The sequence below is a fragment of the Erpetoichthys calabaricus genome, chromosome 14, assembly GCF_900747795.2.
Source record: "Erpetoichthys calabaricus chromosome 14, fErpCal1.3, whole genome shotgun sequence".
Classification (NCBI taxonomy): Eukaryota; Metazoa; Chordata; class Cladistia; order Polypteriformes; family Polypteridae; genus Erpetoichthys; species Erpetoichthys calabaricus.
This window is the reverse complement of record NC_041407.2, coordinates 29,289,181-29,308,322: the sequence shown is the minus strand read 5'-3', so window position 1 is coordinate 29,308,322 and position 19,142 is coordinate 29,289,181. Positions and strand designations below refer to the sequence as shown.

The 19,142-nt window shown below is 38.2% G+C and overlaps 1 protein-coding gene across 2 annotated transcripts in view; it reads right to left on the bottom strand.

Annotated features, from left to right (window-relative positions):
• Positions 1-19,142, bottom strand: part of zgc:86896 (uncharacterized protein LOC415190 homolog) — a 55,352-nt gene that overhangs the window by 33,281 nt on the left and 2,929 nt on the right. The window contains exons 2-4 of one of the 2 annotated variants that reach the window (XM_051936252.1): positions 8,705-8,764; positions 4,814-4,915; positions 3,903-4,021 (exon numbers count right to left, since the gene is read on the bottom strand). In XM_051936252.1, coding sequence (XP_051792212.1) covers positions 3,903-3,966 — 64 coding nt within the window. In that variant the 5' untranslated portion in view covers positions 3,967-4,021; positions 4,814-4,915; positions 8,705-8,764. The remainder of the gene's footprint in view (positions 1-3,902; positions 4,022-4,813; positions 4,916-8,704; positions 8,765-19,142) is intronic. The other variant, XM_028819129.2, reaches the window with a different exon arrangement.

Here is a 19,142-nt window from a genome sequence, read left to right as displayed (position 1 = left end):
CCTTTCTCTTTGAATTTTTGCAGCCGTAAATCCGCCGCCTGCCACAATGTTGGGGTTGGATGTCGGTCCCGTAAGGTTTTTCGGGCAACTGCGCAGAAGGCAACTACGCATTCAGCTTTGGACGTGCGCATTTGGCTTTGGACGGACGTGAGTGAGTGAGGAGGCAGGCGAATTATGTATTAAGATATGGCATCTTTTTCCCAACTTTTCTATGATGGGTAGTTTAGGGTTCTTCTAGTTGAGCAATATAAGGCAAAGAGGTAACAGCATCATGAACATTATCATAAACAGTAAGCAGTAACGTCCCATTGGATGCTGTCACATACAATGCTTTATTTGGTTAGGGATTATTGTACATGCAAAACTGTGTGATAATAAGCAAAGATGTTATTCCGATAAAGTCTAAGCAATGGGTCTTTACAGAAACATGTAACCTGGTGAAACAGATGTCTGATCCCACAGCTCACGGTTAGGATATTAACCTGGGTGCATTTTGAATAGACAACAAATGTATACATTTTACAATTTCAATTAAATTAGACCATATTTCACACAATTTGATGAGTGTGTTTTATCAAGGGCTGACTTCTATTGATCATTTGAAGATTTCTTGTTCTCATTTTTTACGATTATCAAGAGGTGCACTCTTTTGAAAGCACTGGTATAGCCTGGTGATACAACATATATATTTATGTGGGGCCTCTGCACATTGTGAAAGGTAAAAGGTCCACACAATCAATTAAACTCCAATTCTGACTGCTGCACTTGACAAACACAAAATTATGAAAGACTAGGGGGCTTCGCCCCCTGCTCGCTTTGCTCGACAATCCCCTCTGCCTGAGCTACGCGTCAGCAACTTCTCGTCTCTGCCACTTACGTACGTGGATTTCACTTTCACCAAACAACAAAACTTTTAATTCTTGCAGATAGGCCTCTTCGTTGGGAAGAAACACTACTTTTCCCGGATGGCAATACAAATTAGATGATCTACAAGTCTCCAAACAATATCTACATACTTATGTCAAATCACCTATGTCCATATATATCTCTTTATGCTTTTACCTTTTCGTCAATATCGCATTGAATTTTGAGTCCGTATTTGGAATTACATCATGACAACGCAACATGTAACTGCCCGTGAGTGAATATTGATTCTTTCTCTCTACACAAACTGTGTCTGACAATAGCATTTACACAAATGAGAAATGATTGAACCATGTGCATGGTTGCAAATGTTTTAGATGTGGGCAGGACTTTTCCAAATCTCTTTGCACAAAGTCTTGTCTCGCGGAGCTTGAAATTTTCTCTCGTGGGATTTCACTTTCACCAAACAACAAATCTTTTAATTCTTGCGGATACACCTCTTCATTGGGAAGAAACACTACTTTTCCCTGATGGCAACACGAATTAGACAATCTACAAGTCTCCGACTTAAAGTTTAAATCCGAACAATATATTCGATCTCTTCTCGCTGTTCTGTTATTTCACAGAGTAATAATTTCCATTTGTTTGCGCTAATGTGATCTTTACTATCATTTTTTTGAGACTTTCGATTTTTTGTACTTCCATTATCTCTAACCTGCTCTGCATGTGTATCATGCCAACGTTTTTGAATTCTTTATGACGTTCTATTTTGTCATCTACTCTTTGTCTTTTATTTCGAGCCCTGGGCATGGTTAAATCTCTTGGCACAAAGTCTTGTCTCGTGGGACGTGAAAGTGTCTCTCTGAGAAAATCATGTCTCGTCTCTCTTCCCAAGATTTTTTTATTATAATAGAGAGATGTACAGAAAATACCACTCTCACCAATAATACTTCTTGAGGAAAATATTGAAAATGTCACTTGACATATAAGCAAAGATAGCTGATAAACTGAGAACGTGAACAGCATACACAATGCGGGTTGAGGAGTTGGTTGACAATTTCAGCCAAACCCAACTTCTATTTTTTTATTTGTTACACCTGGCAGAGCAAGGTTAATGATTTTTTTTTTGTTTATATTAGTTTGACACAAACAACTACATTTTTGAAACACTAGATGCATACATCACATCAAGGAGACATCTTTGGACAAACTATATTGGGATCTGTACAAAAGGAGCAAGTGTAATGACAGGCTCTATGAAGGGATTAATGTAAACAAAAACATTCCATTACATACAGAGAAGCACTTGCATCAAACAAAACTATGCCCAGCTTTGAATTAAGTGTTGCTCTCAGTTGGTACAATTGGATACTTCATTAAGAAAAGTAAAGTCAAGAACAGCTGCATACTTTCAGTTCACTGTGCTGTAATGGGTGATGATCATCAAGGACTGTTTTTGCACATAAAGGTTTACTGGCTGTCCTGTGGATCTGCTTTGTGGTAAGTTTTTGAGCTGTGCACTGAAATTCCCAGATTTTATTTGATTAGAATTCTAATTTGGCCATATAATTCAATATTGCTTATCTGTGTAATGTGTATGATGAAATGAAATGTTATACTTGAGACATAATTTTTCAAAGGATTCAAATCTATTGTTAGTATTTAAAGGTCTCAATACCAAAACATTCCATACAGTTAAATATTCTATACTGTAGTAATGGTGGAAATATATGACTGTCACTGACAATACAATTTCAGATTTCTTTATGATTCCTCATATGATATCAAAATCCAGTGTGTACATTTGCAGCTCAATAAAAGAATTAAAAGCTAAATCCCACCCCATCCGCCATCTTAGTCTCTGAAAAATGTGCTTTCTTATGTATGGCTTCTTTGTGTTCCAAATAAAGATATTGTGTCCCTTTTCTGGAACAAAGTTTGATTTTATGTGAGTGAAAATGGTAATGCTGTTTAAATCACTCTACCCGGTTCTTTCATTAGAGTACTCCACAAGGAGCACAACTCCCCTCATAGAATTACTCCAATTATTCCTATGGTATTCATCCCCATTCTCTATACAATAGTCAAACTGCATGGTGGGGAAATATAAAAATTCAATATTTAATTATACGTGGATTTTTCCATTAGGCAGAAAAAAATTCTGATTTACAAGCTGGTTGGCCTGATATGTTGAAGTTACAGTGCTCTCTTAACCAGGATTGGGCACCACTATAAAAAGAAAAAAATAATCTTTGAAGTTTCAAAAGATTTAATAGAGTATCAAATGATCCTCATTTAGCTATTAATTCCAATTTCAGCCTGCTTTTAAACCACAACATTATTTTTGTGCATGCAGTATGAGGTACACATGAATCACACATTCATGAAACAGGCATTATGTTAAATCATTTGGAACACAGCATATATTTTACCAAACAAAACAGATGCTTAGCACTAAGTACTTGTAACTCTTCATGTATATTATAGAACAGTTTAGCATGGCAGAATGCTTCTCATCTCATTAATAATAAATAAGATTTCTTATTAAATGTATCTGACATTCTGCAGAGAGTTTCACTGGGGTAGAGAATAAACCACGACACCCAAACAACAAGCATCATCTCACATTTTTCTCTTGAATTCTTCCACTTACTTGTTATAACACATTTGCTCTAAGGTGTATTTTTTACTTTCACTAGCCTCTTTACTATACTTTGCCTTTTGTCATAGAAGGATTTTAATGCCTGACTTTTACAGCATGTACTGAGCTGGGGGTCAGTGCTCCTGTATACTTATATTGCAGCCTACATTTTAGATGAGTTGTCACATCCTTTGTTAATATGATCTTAACCTGTTTGACAAACTAATTTCTGACACAAGGCAGCATAACCCGCATATGCCTGACTGTTCGCAAACAGTTCCAGACATCTTGTCCCCAAGACACCATGAAATTAAGCCATCAACCTGAAAGGCTGAATGCTAAACCCACATAGTCAGAATTTCTGTAAAGACAGCTGGACAAACCCATCACTACTTACGAGTTCGATCTTTGTTCCAAGAATGGCAGGATATAGGATCAAGCCCAAAGCTGTAAAGAGACATGTTTGAACATACAGGGAAGGAGATGTGTTTGAACTTGTCTCTTGGAATGTAAATCCTACAAAGAAAAATTTGGTTAGGCTAAAAAACATTGATTATTTGGACTCACACTTGCATTTTGACAAAATGCAGTTTTTTTAATAACCAAAATGCTTTATATAAAGCAAACTTGTTACTGGAAAACTCATTATGTCGTTTCAGCTGAATACAGTTTATAAAATCTAATAAGCATAAATAGGACGATTTCACCACTAACTTTTGTAAAATTTAATAAACATAAACATCATTTATATCAAGAATAAAGAGATCAACTGTTCATTACCTATTCATGTCATTAAATTAATTTATTCAAATATATCTGGATAAGTACCAAACCAATCTTAAGAATATGCATTGATCAGCTGCAGAAATGACAGGAAACAAATAAACATTTACACAGTGCAGATGCATTTAATTATACAGTTAAAACATTTTCAATATATACATACATATTTTAAATAGGAAATCATGTGCATCTGCTTTCTACCCATGAGATTATATAGGGTGGGCAAAAGTAGTTTTACAGGTATAATTTATCTTTTTTTGGGTAATTTGAGCACTTACAAGACTGTACCTAAGTGCACTGTGCCACTGTGACATTCTTTTGAGTTAATAAAGTTAATAAAGCTATTGTAATAATCATAACCTACAAGTCCTTTTCCAAACAAACAATTGTAAACCTATTTTTGCCCACCCCTGTATAAATTGTTCATTACTATTAATTAATTACTAAAAACAAAGTACATGTTTTGATACAAATGTTTGTAATAACAGTTACTTTCTGACAACTGACATTTTCTGTTCTACATACCTTTCTTGTTTTGGCAGGTGAGCTTGGAGAAATTGTAGAAGATCATGGACTCTGGACAGTCTACACGAATAAAGTCAGAGCAGCAGGAAAGGGCTTGTTGTGCTGGGGTGTGTAGATAACAGAGGAGGGAGGGAGAGAGATGATTAGCTAGACTGTGCTTATATGGGAGAAATGCAAAGAAGGCGGGATTTACCTTAATAAGAAGACAAGCAGTGTGGCACTAATAGCTGTTCAAATTCACTTTGGCATCAATTATCATATGGTAATTTCACCTTTTTTATTGAGAGTATTTCAGCACAGGGAAGCACCATGGTTAGCACTTAGTTAGGTTTTCAGCCCAATTGTTGTCTCTCTGCAATTTGCATGCACTCCCCGAGACACTGCTGGTTTCCTCTGGGTAATCTAGTTTTCAAAATGTTACCTGTTAAAACTAAATTGGGTTAACAAGTGTGAGGGTACTGTATGATGGAGTGGGATCCAGCCCATTGATTCTGCCTTGTAAACTTTATCTGCCCAAAAAAGGGGATATGAAAATGGATGGATGTATGGATAGAGAGATGGCATTTTACAATTTTTTATTCAAAATCAGTTTCCCTACAAGTAATGCCTTTACAAAGGATTTGATTCCAAGACCCTGGACCTGTGAATCAGTATTGCTAATCACTGTGTTTCCCACATGAATATGTAGCATACACAAAATATATTTTCCAGGTAACTACAGCATAAGTCATATGAAATAAAACACAATGTAAGAACTGTAAAAGTTTCTGATCATCCATCCATCCATTATTCAACCCGCTGAATCCGAACACAGGGTCACGGGGGTCTGCTGGAGCCAATCCCAGCCAACACAGGGCACAAGGCAGGAAACAATCCCAGGCAGGGTGTCAACCCACCGCAGAAGTTTCTGATCATATTTTTCATTTTATACACAAATGAAAAATGGTGTTTAAAAATGCTTTTGCATATTTATGTCTAATAATTCACAATAAATTACTGAAAAATATACTTTTGTGTTTACCTCAGTCTGTGGTGGGTTGGCACCCTGCCCTGGATTGGTTCCTGCCTTGTGCCCTGTGTTGGCTGGGATTGGCTCCAGCAGACCCCCGTGACCCTGTGTTCGGATTCAGCGGGTTGGAAAATGGATGGATGAATGGTTTACCTCAGTATCATAAACTGTAAATGTTTCATAATGTAAGAGCACAGTAGAATTCTCAGGCATTTATCTATAAAATATAAAAAGATGCCCCATCAAACTTAATGTTTAAATCAAACCTGAAGAACCATTTTATTGGTATAGCATGCTCCTCTTAAAATTGCTGGTGTGGCCATTTTTTATGTTATTTTAGTCATCAGTCAGTCACTCTCCAACCCACTATATCATAACACAGGGTCACGGGGGTCTGCTGGAGCCAATCCCAGCCAACACAGGGCGCAAGTCAGGAAACAAACCCCGGGCAGGGCGCCAGCCCACCGCAGGGCACACACACACACCAAGCACACACTAGGGACAATTTAGGATCACTAATGCACCTAACCTGCATGTCTTTGGACTGTGGGAGGTAACCGGAGCACCCGGAGGAAACCCATGCAGACACGGGGAGAACATGCAAACTCCATGCAGGGAGGACCTGGGAAGCGAACCCAGGTCTCCTTACTGCGGGGCAGCAGTGCTATCACTGCGCCGCCGTGCCGCCTTATGTTATTTTAATAGTTGTGTAATAGTTGTGATAACCGTAGTGATCGCCTGCTGCCTGCAGTCTTTGTGATTATCTTTCTTCTCTTGATTATGATTCATTGTGCTGCTGCCTTGACTAAATAATCCTTTATGGCCTTGGAATCTGTCCTTGGAGGATAGTGACAGACCCAGTAGTGTCAGATTTTCATTGTATTCTGCCAAGGTCATAGATTCTAGCCTGTATAAAATTGAATAAAGAATTATTTTATCCTTTACTAAAGATAACCAGTTTATGTTTCTCTGGATCTGAGCAAAGACTTCAGTTTCTTGACAAAGTTCTGTACAGTCAAAGCTATGGTCATTCCAATGGTAGTATATGACTGTGAAAGCTGGAATATATGGAAGGCTGAGCAACAAAGAATTGATATTTTTGAATTGTAGTGCTATTGAAAACTGCTGGGAATTCCCTGGACTGCTAAAAGATCAAATCATTTGATACTGGAAGAAATAAAACCTGCTCACTGGACAATCTGATAATGAAGCTAAAACTCATACTGTATAATGACAATACAGGATTCACTAGAGAGGACTCTGATGCTGAAAAAGATCGAAGACAAGGGGAGAAGGGGGACATCAAAGGTGGACATGGATAAAGGATATTATTCAAACAAAGAAAATAACTTTGAGAGAGCTTAAAAAAGCAGTGGATGACAGATAGTACTGGCATAAAAGAATTCATGAAGTCATGAAAAGTTGGATACTACTGAATGACTAAACACATCTAGTCAAAATTAAGGCATGCTGAGATGTCCAATATCCAAACTGTCACCTGCACTTAATAAAGTTAACATTGAATTAATTCACTTTAAAAACCACTGAATAATTATGTGGATTGTCACAGAACATTGAAAACGTGGAAAGGTTGTATGTCTTTTCCTTGACTGAAGAGCTCACTTTCTCTGACCTAAAATATTCACACAGTAGGCTTTTTCTCACTTTTTCTTCACTGGAGGATTGTGGTCTTAAAAAAGATTTCTGATCACTGGCACTTCATTTGTGATTAAATGCTTTGAGAGGCCTATACTGAGACACATTATATTACAGATACTTTGGACAATCTCTAGCTTGTTTTATCAATGCAGCCCATTCATATCTGGCTTCATATCTTATGCACTTCATACCATTCTGGCACACCTGAATAATAAAAACTGCTGTGCCAGAGTACCGTCTTATAGCTTATCATTTAACAGTGTTACTTCATCCTAGCTGATCTCCAAGATGCTAGACTTGGACTAACTGCCACCTTCTGCAGCTGGATTTTGGAAGTCATAATCTGTCACTACACACATTATTTAGATAACCCCCTCCTGTACTACTTTTCATTTATGACCATGTGGTTTTACAAAGCTCCAACTCCTCATTAAATTAGCACCACAAATTTAAATTAATTAACACCACTGTCAGTCTCTTCTTTAATTAAATGTGTTAAATGTAAGCTTGTCTTAGACTGCAGGAAGAAAACCATATTCCCTTTTAAATCAGTGATACTATGAAAAAGATTTGCAGCTTTAGCGTTCTAAGATTTCCAAAATATTTAACCAAAAGCGGGTACAGCACGTCTCAGTTATCAAAACAGGTTACCACGCCTTCCTCAGATGCCTGAGAAAAGTCAATATATGCTTACAACCTTCTAAACATTCACACTGGAATATATTCCAACTGGCTAAATTAAATCCAAGAATTGCACCTGCTCAGCTCACAAGCACAAAGCACTGCAGAATGTGATGAAGTGAATTCAGAATATTACTGGTACAGAGGTATTTTCTGTTCAGGCCAATACAACATATTCAAGGCAAACAGTGTAATTAAATATGTAAGCCATCTGGCACGGCCATTTTTCACCTCCAACCTGTCTAGCAAACAGTTCCAGACCATTAGTTTTCCCACTAAGTTATGGGAAGTATATCTCTTTATCATCAGGTCTTTGGACTTCATAAGCATACCTGACATGTGCTTCTTTTATGTAAGATTTGTTGTATTTAATATGTAGCATTGTATTCATTGTGAGTTGTTTTGTGGTGTACTATTGTAACTTCTGTAAACTGAGAGAGACGTTAATGTAAGGATCATATTGTACTATATTGTACTGTGTACATGTGACAATAAAATTGATCTTGAAATTGAGCACAACATTTTGTGTATTCCAGACATACCTGAATAACTGAAGCAGTGTGGTTATACATGAGGGGTCATCAAAATGTTTTGAGCCTGACCTATCAAGAGAAACATCATTTAAACCAAACACATTTCATTTTTCAATACATTCCCCATAAGCAGTATTAGGCTTGTTAAAACAGTCATAAACCTCTTCTGTGCCAATCAGATAAAATGATTAGATTGTGCAGCCAAACTTCTGTAGCTGACATAACATCTTTAATACTGGCATACCACAGGGTTAGCTCTTCATATGGAGAATAGTTAGTAGGCTAAGTCTGGAGAATAAGGCAGGTGTGGCATCTCTTTGAATAAAGCTCTGTTAGGTAGAATTTTCAGCTTCTGCAGTCGAAGCAGAGGCAATGTCATGAAGTAGAACAGAATGACTGACATTTTCTTGCAACTCTTCCCTTTGCGGTACATAATCAGTATGGTCTACACCCTAAAACATTGTGCACATGATCCTCCTGGCACTGGCTTAAACATTTCATTTCTGGTGTTGGACAATCACGATACTTCCATTGTTTTGACTGTTTCATCCCTGGTTATGAAACGCTTCTTAAATTGGCTCAGGATTCTCCTAATGACATTGGATCCACCGAGTGTTCATTTTCTGAAGAAATATTCTAGGCACACAACCTGTACGGACCGTACTCATGTACAGTATAAATCCTCTTTGATAGATTCAGCCTACCAAAGCCTAATTCCTGTAGTATCTTTGTACAATATCTCATGCATTATCATTTTACAATTCTGCATTATCATTCTCTTGACAGTGGCATCTACATTAATAACTGTAGTATATGATGGGGACTAGTCCAGCTACCTGTGAAGAATGTACTGTACAGTCAAAGCTATCATCTGCAGGAGAATATGTTAGAGCACATTGTGTAGATAAATGTTGACTAAAATGGTTATCAAGGCTTGAAAAGAAGACATTAGTTAATCGGGGGGGTGAGGCTTTTATTAAAGCACATATATGACAAGGGCTTTAGTGACCAAGACAGCAATACTTGCTTATTTTCATAAGGAACAGTATTTAAAGTGATGTCACTAGCAGTTGAAGCCAGAAATATACAATATTAATGTTGTGAATGAGTCTGAGGAAGCATGGTGGCGCAGTGGTAGTGCTGCTGTCTCACAGTAAGGAGACTAGTGTTTGCGTCCTGGGTCATCCCTGCGTGGAGTTTTCATGTTCTCCATGCATCTGCATGGGTTTCCTCCCACCGTCCAAAGATATGCAGGTTAGGTGGATTGGTAATACTAAATTTGCCCTAATGTGTGTGTGTGCCTCTGCCCTCCGACAGACTGGCGCCCTGTGCAGGGTTTGTTCTTGCCTTACGTCCTATGCTAGCTGAGATAGGCTCAAGCATCTATGTGACCCTGTTCAGGACTAAGCTGGGTATAAAATGACTGACTGACTGAATTAGTCTGGGGAGTAAGGCTAAACAGGAATGGTTATGCTGTAGAATCGGATTTATTTTTTATATCATGCTTGTGTGAGGAAAGGTCAGTGCTGATTCTCTGTAATCATGTTTACCTTATCTTGCAAATAGCAGAATCTTTCAAGACAGTAAGGCCTTAATGAGTTTTATAACAAAACTGCACATGCTAGACTTTCTCAGTCATCAGATCAGAACCCAACCTAGAATTTACAGGAAATCCTCCAACAACATCTGAAACATTGCTTTCCTTCTTCATTAACAAACAATGAATTGACGTGACTTCCTTATGGAAAAATGTGATTAATTCCACATGTTGGTGGAGTCTGTGCCAAGTGACTTGCATACAGTTCTGGTGGCACATGGTAACTGAACTTCCTATTAATCAGCTTCATATTGATGTTTTCCCCTTTATCCCTGTTTAAGAGTAGATGTTCTGCAAATGTTACCAATTTTTTCTTAAAACAAAGAATCACAGATACAAGAAATGAGTAAAAGACACCAGTGTGTGTGTATGTCTGTGTTTAAAAATATAGAAATGATACATAGAATGCAAGATATACATATGCAGCTATTCTCCAAATCAGTTGTGTAATCACACTCAATTACATATTAATGCAGTGCCGGGGGTGTCTATAGCCTTAACTCTATCCATCCATCCATTTTCCAACCCACTGAATCCGAACACAGGGTCACGGGGGTCTGCTGGAGCCAATCCCAGCCAACACAGGGCACAAGGCAGGAACCAATCCTGGGCAGGGTGCCAACCCACCGCAGCCTTAACACTATGGATAATTTTATTTCCCCAAACAGTTCATATTAAACAGAAAACAAAAAACAGTAGATACATTTATATTGAAATTTTCCAATGTCTAAATATTTTATCTAGCAAAATGAAATAATTACACCAATATAAAAAATCATAATTTAATACTTTTATCGCTCATTTAATGTCAACAGCATGATCTTATTTTTTTAAACAATGTCACATAAAAACTAATTTTGAGTAAGTGATTTCAAATAACAATATCACAAAGCATGAAATGTCACTGTAATTATATGTCATGCAGTAAAATTAGACACTGAATACTTTTGCAAAATGCTCAAAATCTGAGTTTCTTATAACAGGTTCCTCTATATACATAATACTGTACATAATATAAATAATACATTGTAATATACCTTGGATTTTTTTTTACTTTGGAATATCTATCATATTGAAGACTTAAGTAGCTATATTTTTTAAAACTGCAATGTTAGATAAACTTAACAGCCCTTGTAATTAATGCACAAAGAAGCTATAAATGATATGGAATATAAGTATTCATACTTCATATAGACATTAGCCTCTACTGTGGTAACTATTTTAATGAGCATTGAGTTAAATATGAGAACTTTTATGTGTTACACTATTTGTGCAAAAGATGAACTATTAAAAAGAAACAAATTTATTATAAAGCTTTCTGTTATACAAGAAATGTACCAAATTACTTACATTTTTTAATTTTAATTTTTAACTTAATTTAATCTGCTTTTGCATGATTGTTTGTATTGTGTTTATTTTAATGCTTCTTTGTACAGCACTTTGGCACAACCTCTGTTGTTTTAAATGTGCTTTTATAAATAAATAATCTAATCTAACTATGCTTAGTGTCAAGGTTTTGTGAATTTCGGTGTTTATGTGTTAAATATGGACATATATAATTCTAAATTAGTAATGTTCATTAATTCAGAAAATGCAGTGTTTAGCTCGCAATTCTGCAGCACATACACTACCGGTCAAAAGTTTTAGAACACCACACTTTTTTCACTTTTTCTTCAAATTTAATTAGTTGAAATGCAATGAATGATCTATAATGGTAAAAAGGTAAGCAGTAAGCTGCCAGAGGTTTAAATGTAAAGTTTAGGTTAGCAAAAACTGAAAAAAAAGAAAATTTCTGAATATTACAAATGGGCCTTCTTCAGGGAACAACTGATCAGGTTACAACCTACAGATGTTCTATAGCAATTAAAGTAAATTAAACCTTGCAAGTTAAAGCAAACAATTTGCACAGGTGTCCCAATTTATGTTGATTATTTAAAACCCCTATGTCTGTCTTAAAGCAGAGTTGGAACAAACTGTGTTACTACACCCTCTGAAGTACTACTTGGGAAATATTACAATAATAATGGCAAGAAAATGGCAATTAACAAATGAAAAGAGACAGAGCATTATTACTCATAGAAGTGTGGAAGTTTTATTTAGAGGAACTGCAAAAAATATCAAAGTGTCAGTGAGTATAGTGGTGACCTACACAATCCATCCATCCATCCATTTTCCAACCCGCTGAATCCGAACACAAGGTCACGGGGGTCTGCTGGAGCCAATCCCAGCCAACACAGGGCACAAGGCAGGAACCAATCCTGGGCAGGGTGCCAACCCACCACAGGACACACACAAACACACCCACACACCAAGCACACACTAGGGCCAATTTAGAATCACCAATCCACCTAACCTGCATGTCTTTGGACTGTGGGAGGAAACCGGAGCGCCCGGAGGAAACCCACGCAGACACGGGGAGAACATGCAAACTCCACACAGGGAGGACCCGGGAATCGAACCCAGGACCCCAGATGTCCCAACTGCGAGGCAGCAGCGCTACCCACTGCGCCACCGTGCCGCCCCTGACCTACACAATCCAAAGGCAATTGGAAGAAACTCTGATAGGAAGAGATCTGGTAGCCCCAAATTCACAACCCAATCAGAAGGCAAGTTTCTGATGGTCACCAGCTTGCATGATAGACTCCTCACAGCACAACAGCTTCAAGCACAGCTTAACATTGGAGGAAAAATCAAGTCTCACTTTCTACTGTGAAGAGATGACTTTGTGCTGCAGATTTCACAGGGAAGTGGCAATAAGAAACACATTTCTTAAGGGCCTAGAAATACCAGCTGTGGACAACTGCAGACTGGAAGAAAGTCTTATGGACCGATGAATAAAAATTTGAAATCCTTGGTTCATCACACAGGTTGTCTGTACACCGTTGAGTTGGTGAAAAGATGGTTCCTCAGTGTGTGAGACCAACTGTCAAACATGGAAGAGAAAGTGTGATGGTCTGAGGTTCTCTTGATGGAAGCAGAGTTGGTGAGATGCACAGAGTGACTGGCATTCTGAATCAAAAGGGTTACCACAGCATTCTGTAGCACCACGCAATACTTTCTGGTCTGCATCTAGTAGATCGGGGTTCATTCTAAAGCAAGACAATGTCCCAAAACATACCTCCAGGCTATGTCAGAACTACGATGAAAAAAAAGAACAAGAAGGTACACTTCAAAACATGGACTGGCCAGCACAGTTTCCAGACTTAAACCCCATTGAATTAGTTTGGGATGAAATGGACAGAAGGGTAAAAGGAAAGCAACATACAAGTGCAACACATTTGTGGAAGTTTTTGCAACAGTGTTGGGAAGATCTTTCTGACCAATATTTGATTTTCCTTATAGAAAGAATGTCACATATGTGTTTGGCTGTTATATTAGCACAAGATGGGCACTTTGATGAATCAAAAATTTGAATAAAATTTTGTACACTTTATGATTCCTTAACCTATTTTTTATTTTCTATTGATAACTTTTGATTGATAGTGCATATATACATTTGTGCACATTAAAAAATAGATTAAAAATGTTTTTTTCACTGATTATAAAAATGAGCTGTGTAACATACTTACAGATATCTGTTGGGTAAATACTGATCATACTCTCTCTAAAGTCCATTACTAAACAGTATGGAGAATAATTGTCAATGAAGGCATGGCTTTATCTGTTAAGAAATAGTGTGCTATGCAGCTTACAAAATAAACGACCCATTATTGACAAGCAGACATATTCTGACTTGCACCTCAAGTGGAACACCCCAGTGATACATTTCATACACTGTTAGGTAGGCCATTACGCTTTACTACACATTGTTACATTCAGTCCATTTGCATTCACTTGCTATGGCAACTAATATTGCTTTTCCTATCTTGTACAGTAAGTGTCAAAGCACATAAAAAGTTTTATAGTCATGCCAAATTGCAGGAAAAAATATTTTCATTTTCTAGCAGGTGAAAGGAGAAAGGGGTTACTAACATTTTTGTCTGTAACATTACACCCAAATATTAATTTCAAGCATTTTCAGTGCAGCCCTGGAGGTTATATGAAATAACTAGAAGAAACAAGAAAATTCAGTAAGATACTATGCAGCATGAGAACACAGCCTCCATTTTGGAACCAGTGCCAACCCCGCATATGGGAGGACTGGTGTCAGGAAAGGCATCCAGCTGTAAAAATCACACAGAAACCTCTACTGGACTGGTTTAGGCAAAAAAATAGTGACACTATATAAAAATGAAAACAGCTACAGAACAAGAAGAAGAAGACTGTGCAGTTTGAGAAAATCATGATAATTTAGCTACGAAAAGTACATATGATTTGTCAAAACTTTGTATGAAAGAGGGAAATACATAATAATACAAAACTTTTGAGCATATTCTTCAGTTATATACAGATGTAGGAAAACTGACACTTTCAAAAACTTCCAAATTTGCAAGTGACACTTAATTGAAATAATTCCTCATAAACTATCAACTCTAGTTTTTCTTAATTTTTATTCTAGAATACAAAATATTTTTCTGCATTCCAACAAATATAACTGTCTTTTAATATATACAATATGTTATTCACAAAAACCAACATGACTGTGTTTCACAGAAGTAAAAATATTTTCAGCCTTCCTATCCATCCATCCATCCATCCAACCCTAACCCTGGTTATCTGAGGAAAGGTCAAGTGGCAGCTGGAGCCAGTCTTATCAATCAGGGACAACACCTGGACACCGTGCCAGTCCATCACAGGATGAACACACATACACACTAGGACAAATTTAGCAATGCCAATTCGTCTATCCTGCATGTCTTTGGAATGTGGGAGAAAACAAGGAAACAATAACAGGCACAAGCTGAACATGCAGGCTCCATGTAGGGAGTACCCAGGAAGCAAACCCCTGTCTACTTATTGCAAGGCAGATGTGCTAATAATGTAACAACATGCCCCCCAACCATAATAAATTATTAAAAAATAAGCCAGAAAAACAAAATCATATCTACTGTGTTTTTAAGGTTTTAACTACATTAGCTGATTGCTATGCAAAATGTACAGCACTCAATAGTTAATCACCAGTTTCCTTTAAAAGAGAAATTCTTTAAAAGGGCTGTTTACTCAAAAACATTAAAGTTTTTTGTTTTTTTTTTAAATCTGGAGGGGCAACTGTTGACATGCTGAATTCATACATTTCTGTTTCATTATTTTGTTTGTTCTCATTTTATGCATGAACACTAATCCATCAACAGGTTACTTGTCTACAATCGGATTCATGTTGAACCTTCAAATCCAAGTTGTCCAGCAATTTAAAAAGCTCTTGCCAGTTGTGCTGCTAAAGTTAACAAGACATTGATATACAGTATTTCAGATTTATAAATACATTTGAAGTGGATTTCCAAAAGCACCATTTTGGAGATATTTTTTGTTTTGTTGTACTGTAGTGTCATTTTTAATATCTAGAGGGACTTGCAGTAATGTTTTTAAACTTAAAATGCAAACGCAATTTAAGCACTAAAAAATTCGAAGACCAAAACTGTGTGCACAGTGCCATCTTTTCAGTCTTCTTTTCAATCATTCTTGGTGATTTCATTAGACCTTCTTCTTCTGCAAAGAATTTTGGTGTTGTTTTTGATTCCTTCCTTTCTTATTCTAACCACATAAATCACATTAAGAAACTTTTGTACTTCTATTTATAAAATATCCTATGTTCATTCATTTCTCTCCTTTTCTGATGCTGAGAAACTTGTCCATGATTTTATTACATACTGCACCAACTACTGCAACACTCTACTGGCCGGTGCCTCTTCTAATCTATTATCACAGCTCCAATTGGTTCCAAACTCTGCTGCAAGAGTCCATACAAACACCTGCATTAGTGAGTAGCACATAATACTCACCCTGCTCCATCTTCACTGGCCCCTTGTGTCTTACAGCACTGAATATAAAATTCTACTACTAACCTGCAAAGCTTTAGCTGGCTTTGCACCAGACTACATCAGTACCCTACTCCATCCCTATCCTCTTATTTGCCCAATAAGATTCACCAATTCTAGTAATCTCATTGTGCCCTAAACTAACCTGAGGTCTATGGGTAACAGACCCTTCAGCTCTATTAAACCCAACCTTTGGAATGCCCTCTGTAAATTAATTTGATATGTTCATTCAATTCATTCTTTTAAAAACAACTTCAAACGCATTTATTCAGGAAGGCATTTAACTTACCTTGACATTCTGACTTTTCTTTCACTTTATCTGTCCAGGTACACAGGATGATTTAATTTCCTTTTCAAAAATGATGTTATTTGTTCAGCATTTTCTTGTAGAATTTTGTATTTTTTGTATTTTATTCTGGTCTGTTATCTCTTATTCTAATTCTAAGCTTTATGTTTCCTGTATTTATCTTTATTTAGTGTTTTATACACATATTATTAAGTTGACCAACTTTCTGTTATCTTATGACCTGTTCAATCTGGTCATTAAGACTGCAAAAAATGCTGCTGCTATGGAAAAAATCTTGCTTTGTTCCTGCTTCATATCAGGCAGACACCTCTTCACCTAATGACTACAGACCACTGGCACTTACGTCTTACATCATGAAGACCTTTGAGAGGCTGGACCTGGAAAATATAAGTCCACTTTTGGAAGACCACATGAACCCACTACAGTTTGCCTATTGAACAAGAACTGAAATGGAGGATTCAATTATCTTCCTGCTCCACAAGGCCTACTCTCATCTGAACAGGCTTTGACGTCACATGTGATGAAGACCATGGAGCGACTGAGGCCACAGGTCCGCCACGCCATCGACCCTCTGCATTTCGCATATCAGGAGAAGGTGAGAGCGGAGGATGCCATCATCTATATGCTACACCGATCCCTCTCCCAACTTGGACAGAGGCAGTGGTGCAGTTGGAATTATGTTTCTGGACTTCTCTAGCGCCTTCAACACCATCCAACCTCTGCTCCTCAGGGACAAGGTGACAGAGATGGGAGTAGATTCATACCTGGTGGCATGGATCGTGGACTATCTTACAGACAGACCTCAGTATGTGCGTCTCGGGAACTGCAGGTCTGACATTGTGGTCAGCAGCACAGGAGCGCCGCAGGGGACTGTACTTTCTCCGGTCCTGATCAGACTATATACATCAGACTTCCAATACAATTTGGAGTCCTGCCACGTGCAAACGTTCGCTGACGAAACTGCTATCATGGGCTGCATCAGGAGTGGGCAGGAGGAGGAGTATAGGAACCTAATGAAGGACTCTGTTAAATGGTGCAACTCAAGCCACCTACAACTGAACACTAGCAAAACCAAGGAGCTGGTGGTGGATATTAGGCGGCCCAGGCCCCTCCTGGACTCCGTGATCATCAGAGGTGACTGTGTGCAGAGGGTGCAGACCTATAAATACCTGGGAGTGCAGCTGGATGATAAATTGGACTGGACTGCCAATACTAGTGCTCTGTGCAAGAAAGGCTGGCGTCCTTCAACATCTGCAATAAGATGCTGCAGATGTTCTATCAGACGGTTGTGGCGAGCGCCCTCTTCTACGCGGTGGTGTGCTGGGGAGGCAGCATAAAGAAGAGGGACGCCTCACGCCTGGACAAACTGGTGAAGAAGGCAGACTCTATTGTAGGCACAGAGCTGGACAGTTTGACATCTGTGGCAGAGCGATGGGCGCTGAGCAGGCTCCTGTCAATCATGGAGAATCCACTGCATCCACTGAACAGTGTCATCTCCAGACAGAGGAGCAGCTTCAGCGACAGACTGCTGTCACTGTCCTGCCCCACTGACAGACTGAGGAGATTGTTCTTCCCCAACACTATGCGACTCTTCAATTCCACCCGGGGGGTTAAATGTTAACATTATACAAAGTTACTGTCTGTTATACCTGCATTGTTATCACTCTTTAATTTAATATTTTTCTTATCAGTATGCTGCTGCTGGAGTATGTGAATTTCCCCTTGGGGATTAATAAAGTATCTATCTATCTATCTATCTATCTATCTATCTATCTATCTATCTATCTATCTATCTATCTTTGTTAAATGGTGCGACTTAAACCACCTACAACTGAACACCAGCAAAACCAAGGAACTGGTGGTGGATTTTAGAAGACCCAGGCCCCTCATGGACCCCGTGATCATCAGAGGTGACTGTGTGCAGAGGGTGCAGACCTATAAATACCTAGGAGTGCAGCTGGACGATAAATTAGACTGGACTGCCAATACTGATTCTCTGTGCAAGAAAGGACAGAGCCGCCTGTACTTCCTTAGAAGACTGGCATCCTTCAACATCTGCAGTAAGATGCTGCAGATGTTCTATCAGATGGTTGTGGCGAGTGCCCTCTTCTACGCAGTGGTGTGCTGGGGAGGCAGCATTAAGAAGAAGGATGCCTCACGCCTGGACAAACTGGTGAGGAAGGCAGGCTCTATTGTTGGCATAGAGCTGGACGGTCTGACATCCGTAGCAGAGCAACGGGCACTCAGCAGGCTCCTATCAATTATGGAGAATCCACTACATCCATTAAACAGTGTCATCTCCAGACAGAGGAGCAGTTTCAGTGACAGACTGCTGTCACTGTCCTGCTCCACTGACAGACTGAGAAGATCATTCCTCCCCCAAACTATGCGACTCTTCAATTCCACCAGAGGGGGTAAACGTTGAACATTATTCAAGTTATTGTCTGTTTTTTTATCTGCATTTTTTTTTTTTTTTTTTTTTTTTTATTACTTTTTAATTTAATATTTTTGCTGCTGGAATATGTGAATTTCCCCCTGGGATTAATAAAGTATCTATCTATCTATCTATCTATCTATCTATCTATCTATCTATCTATCTATCTATCAAAGCTGGTAGCACTGTAAAGA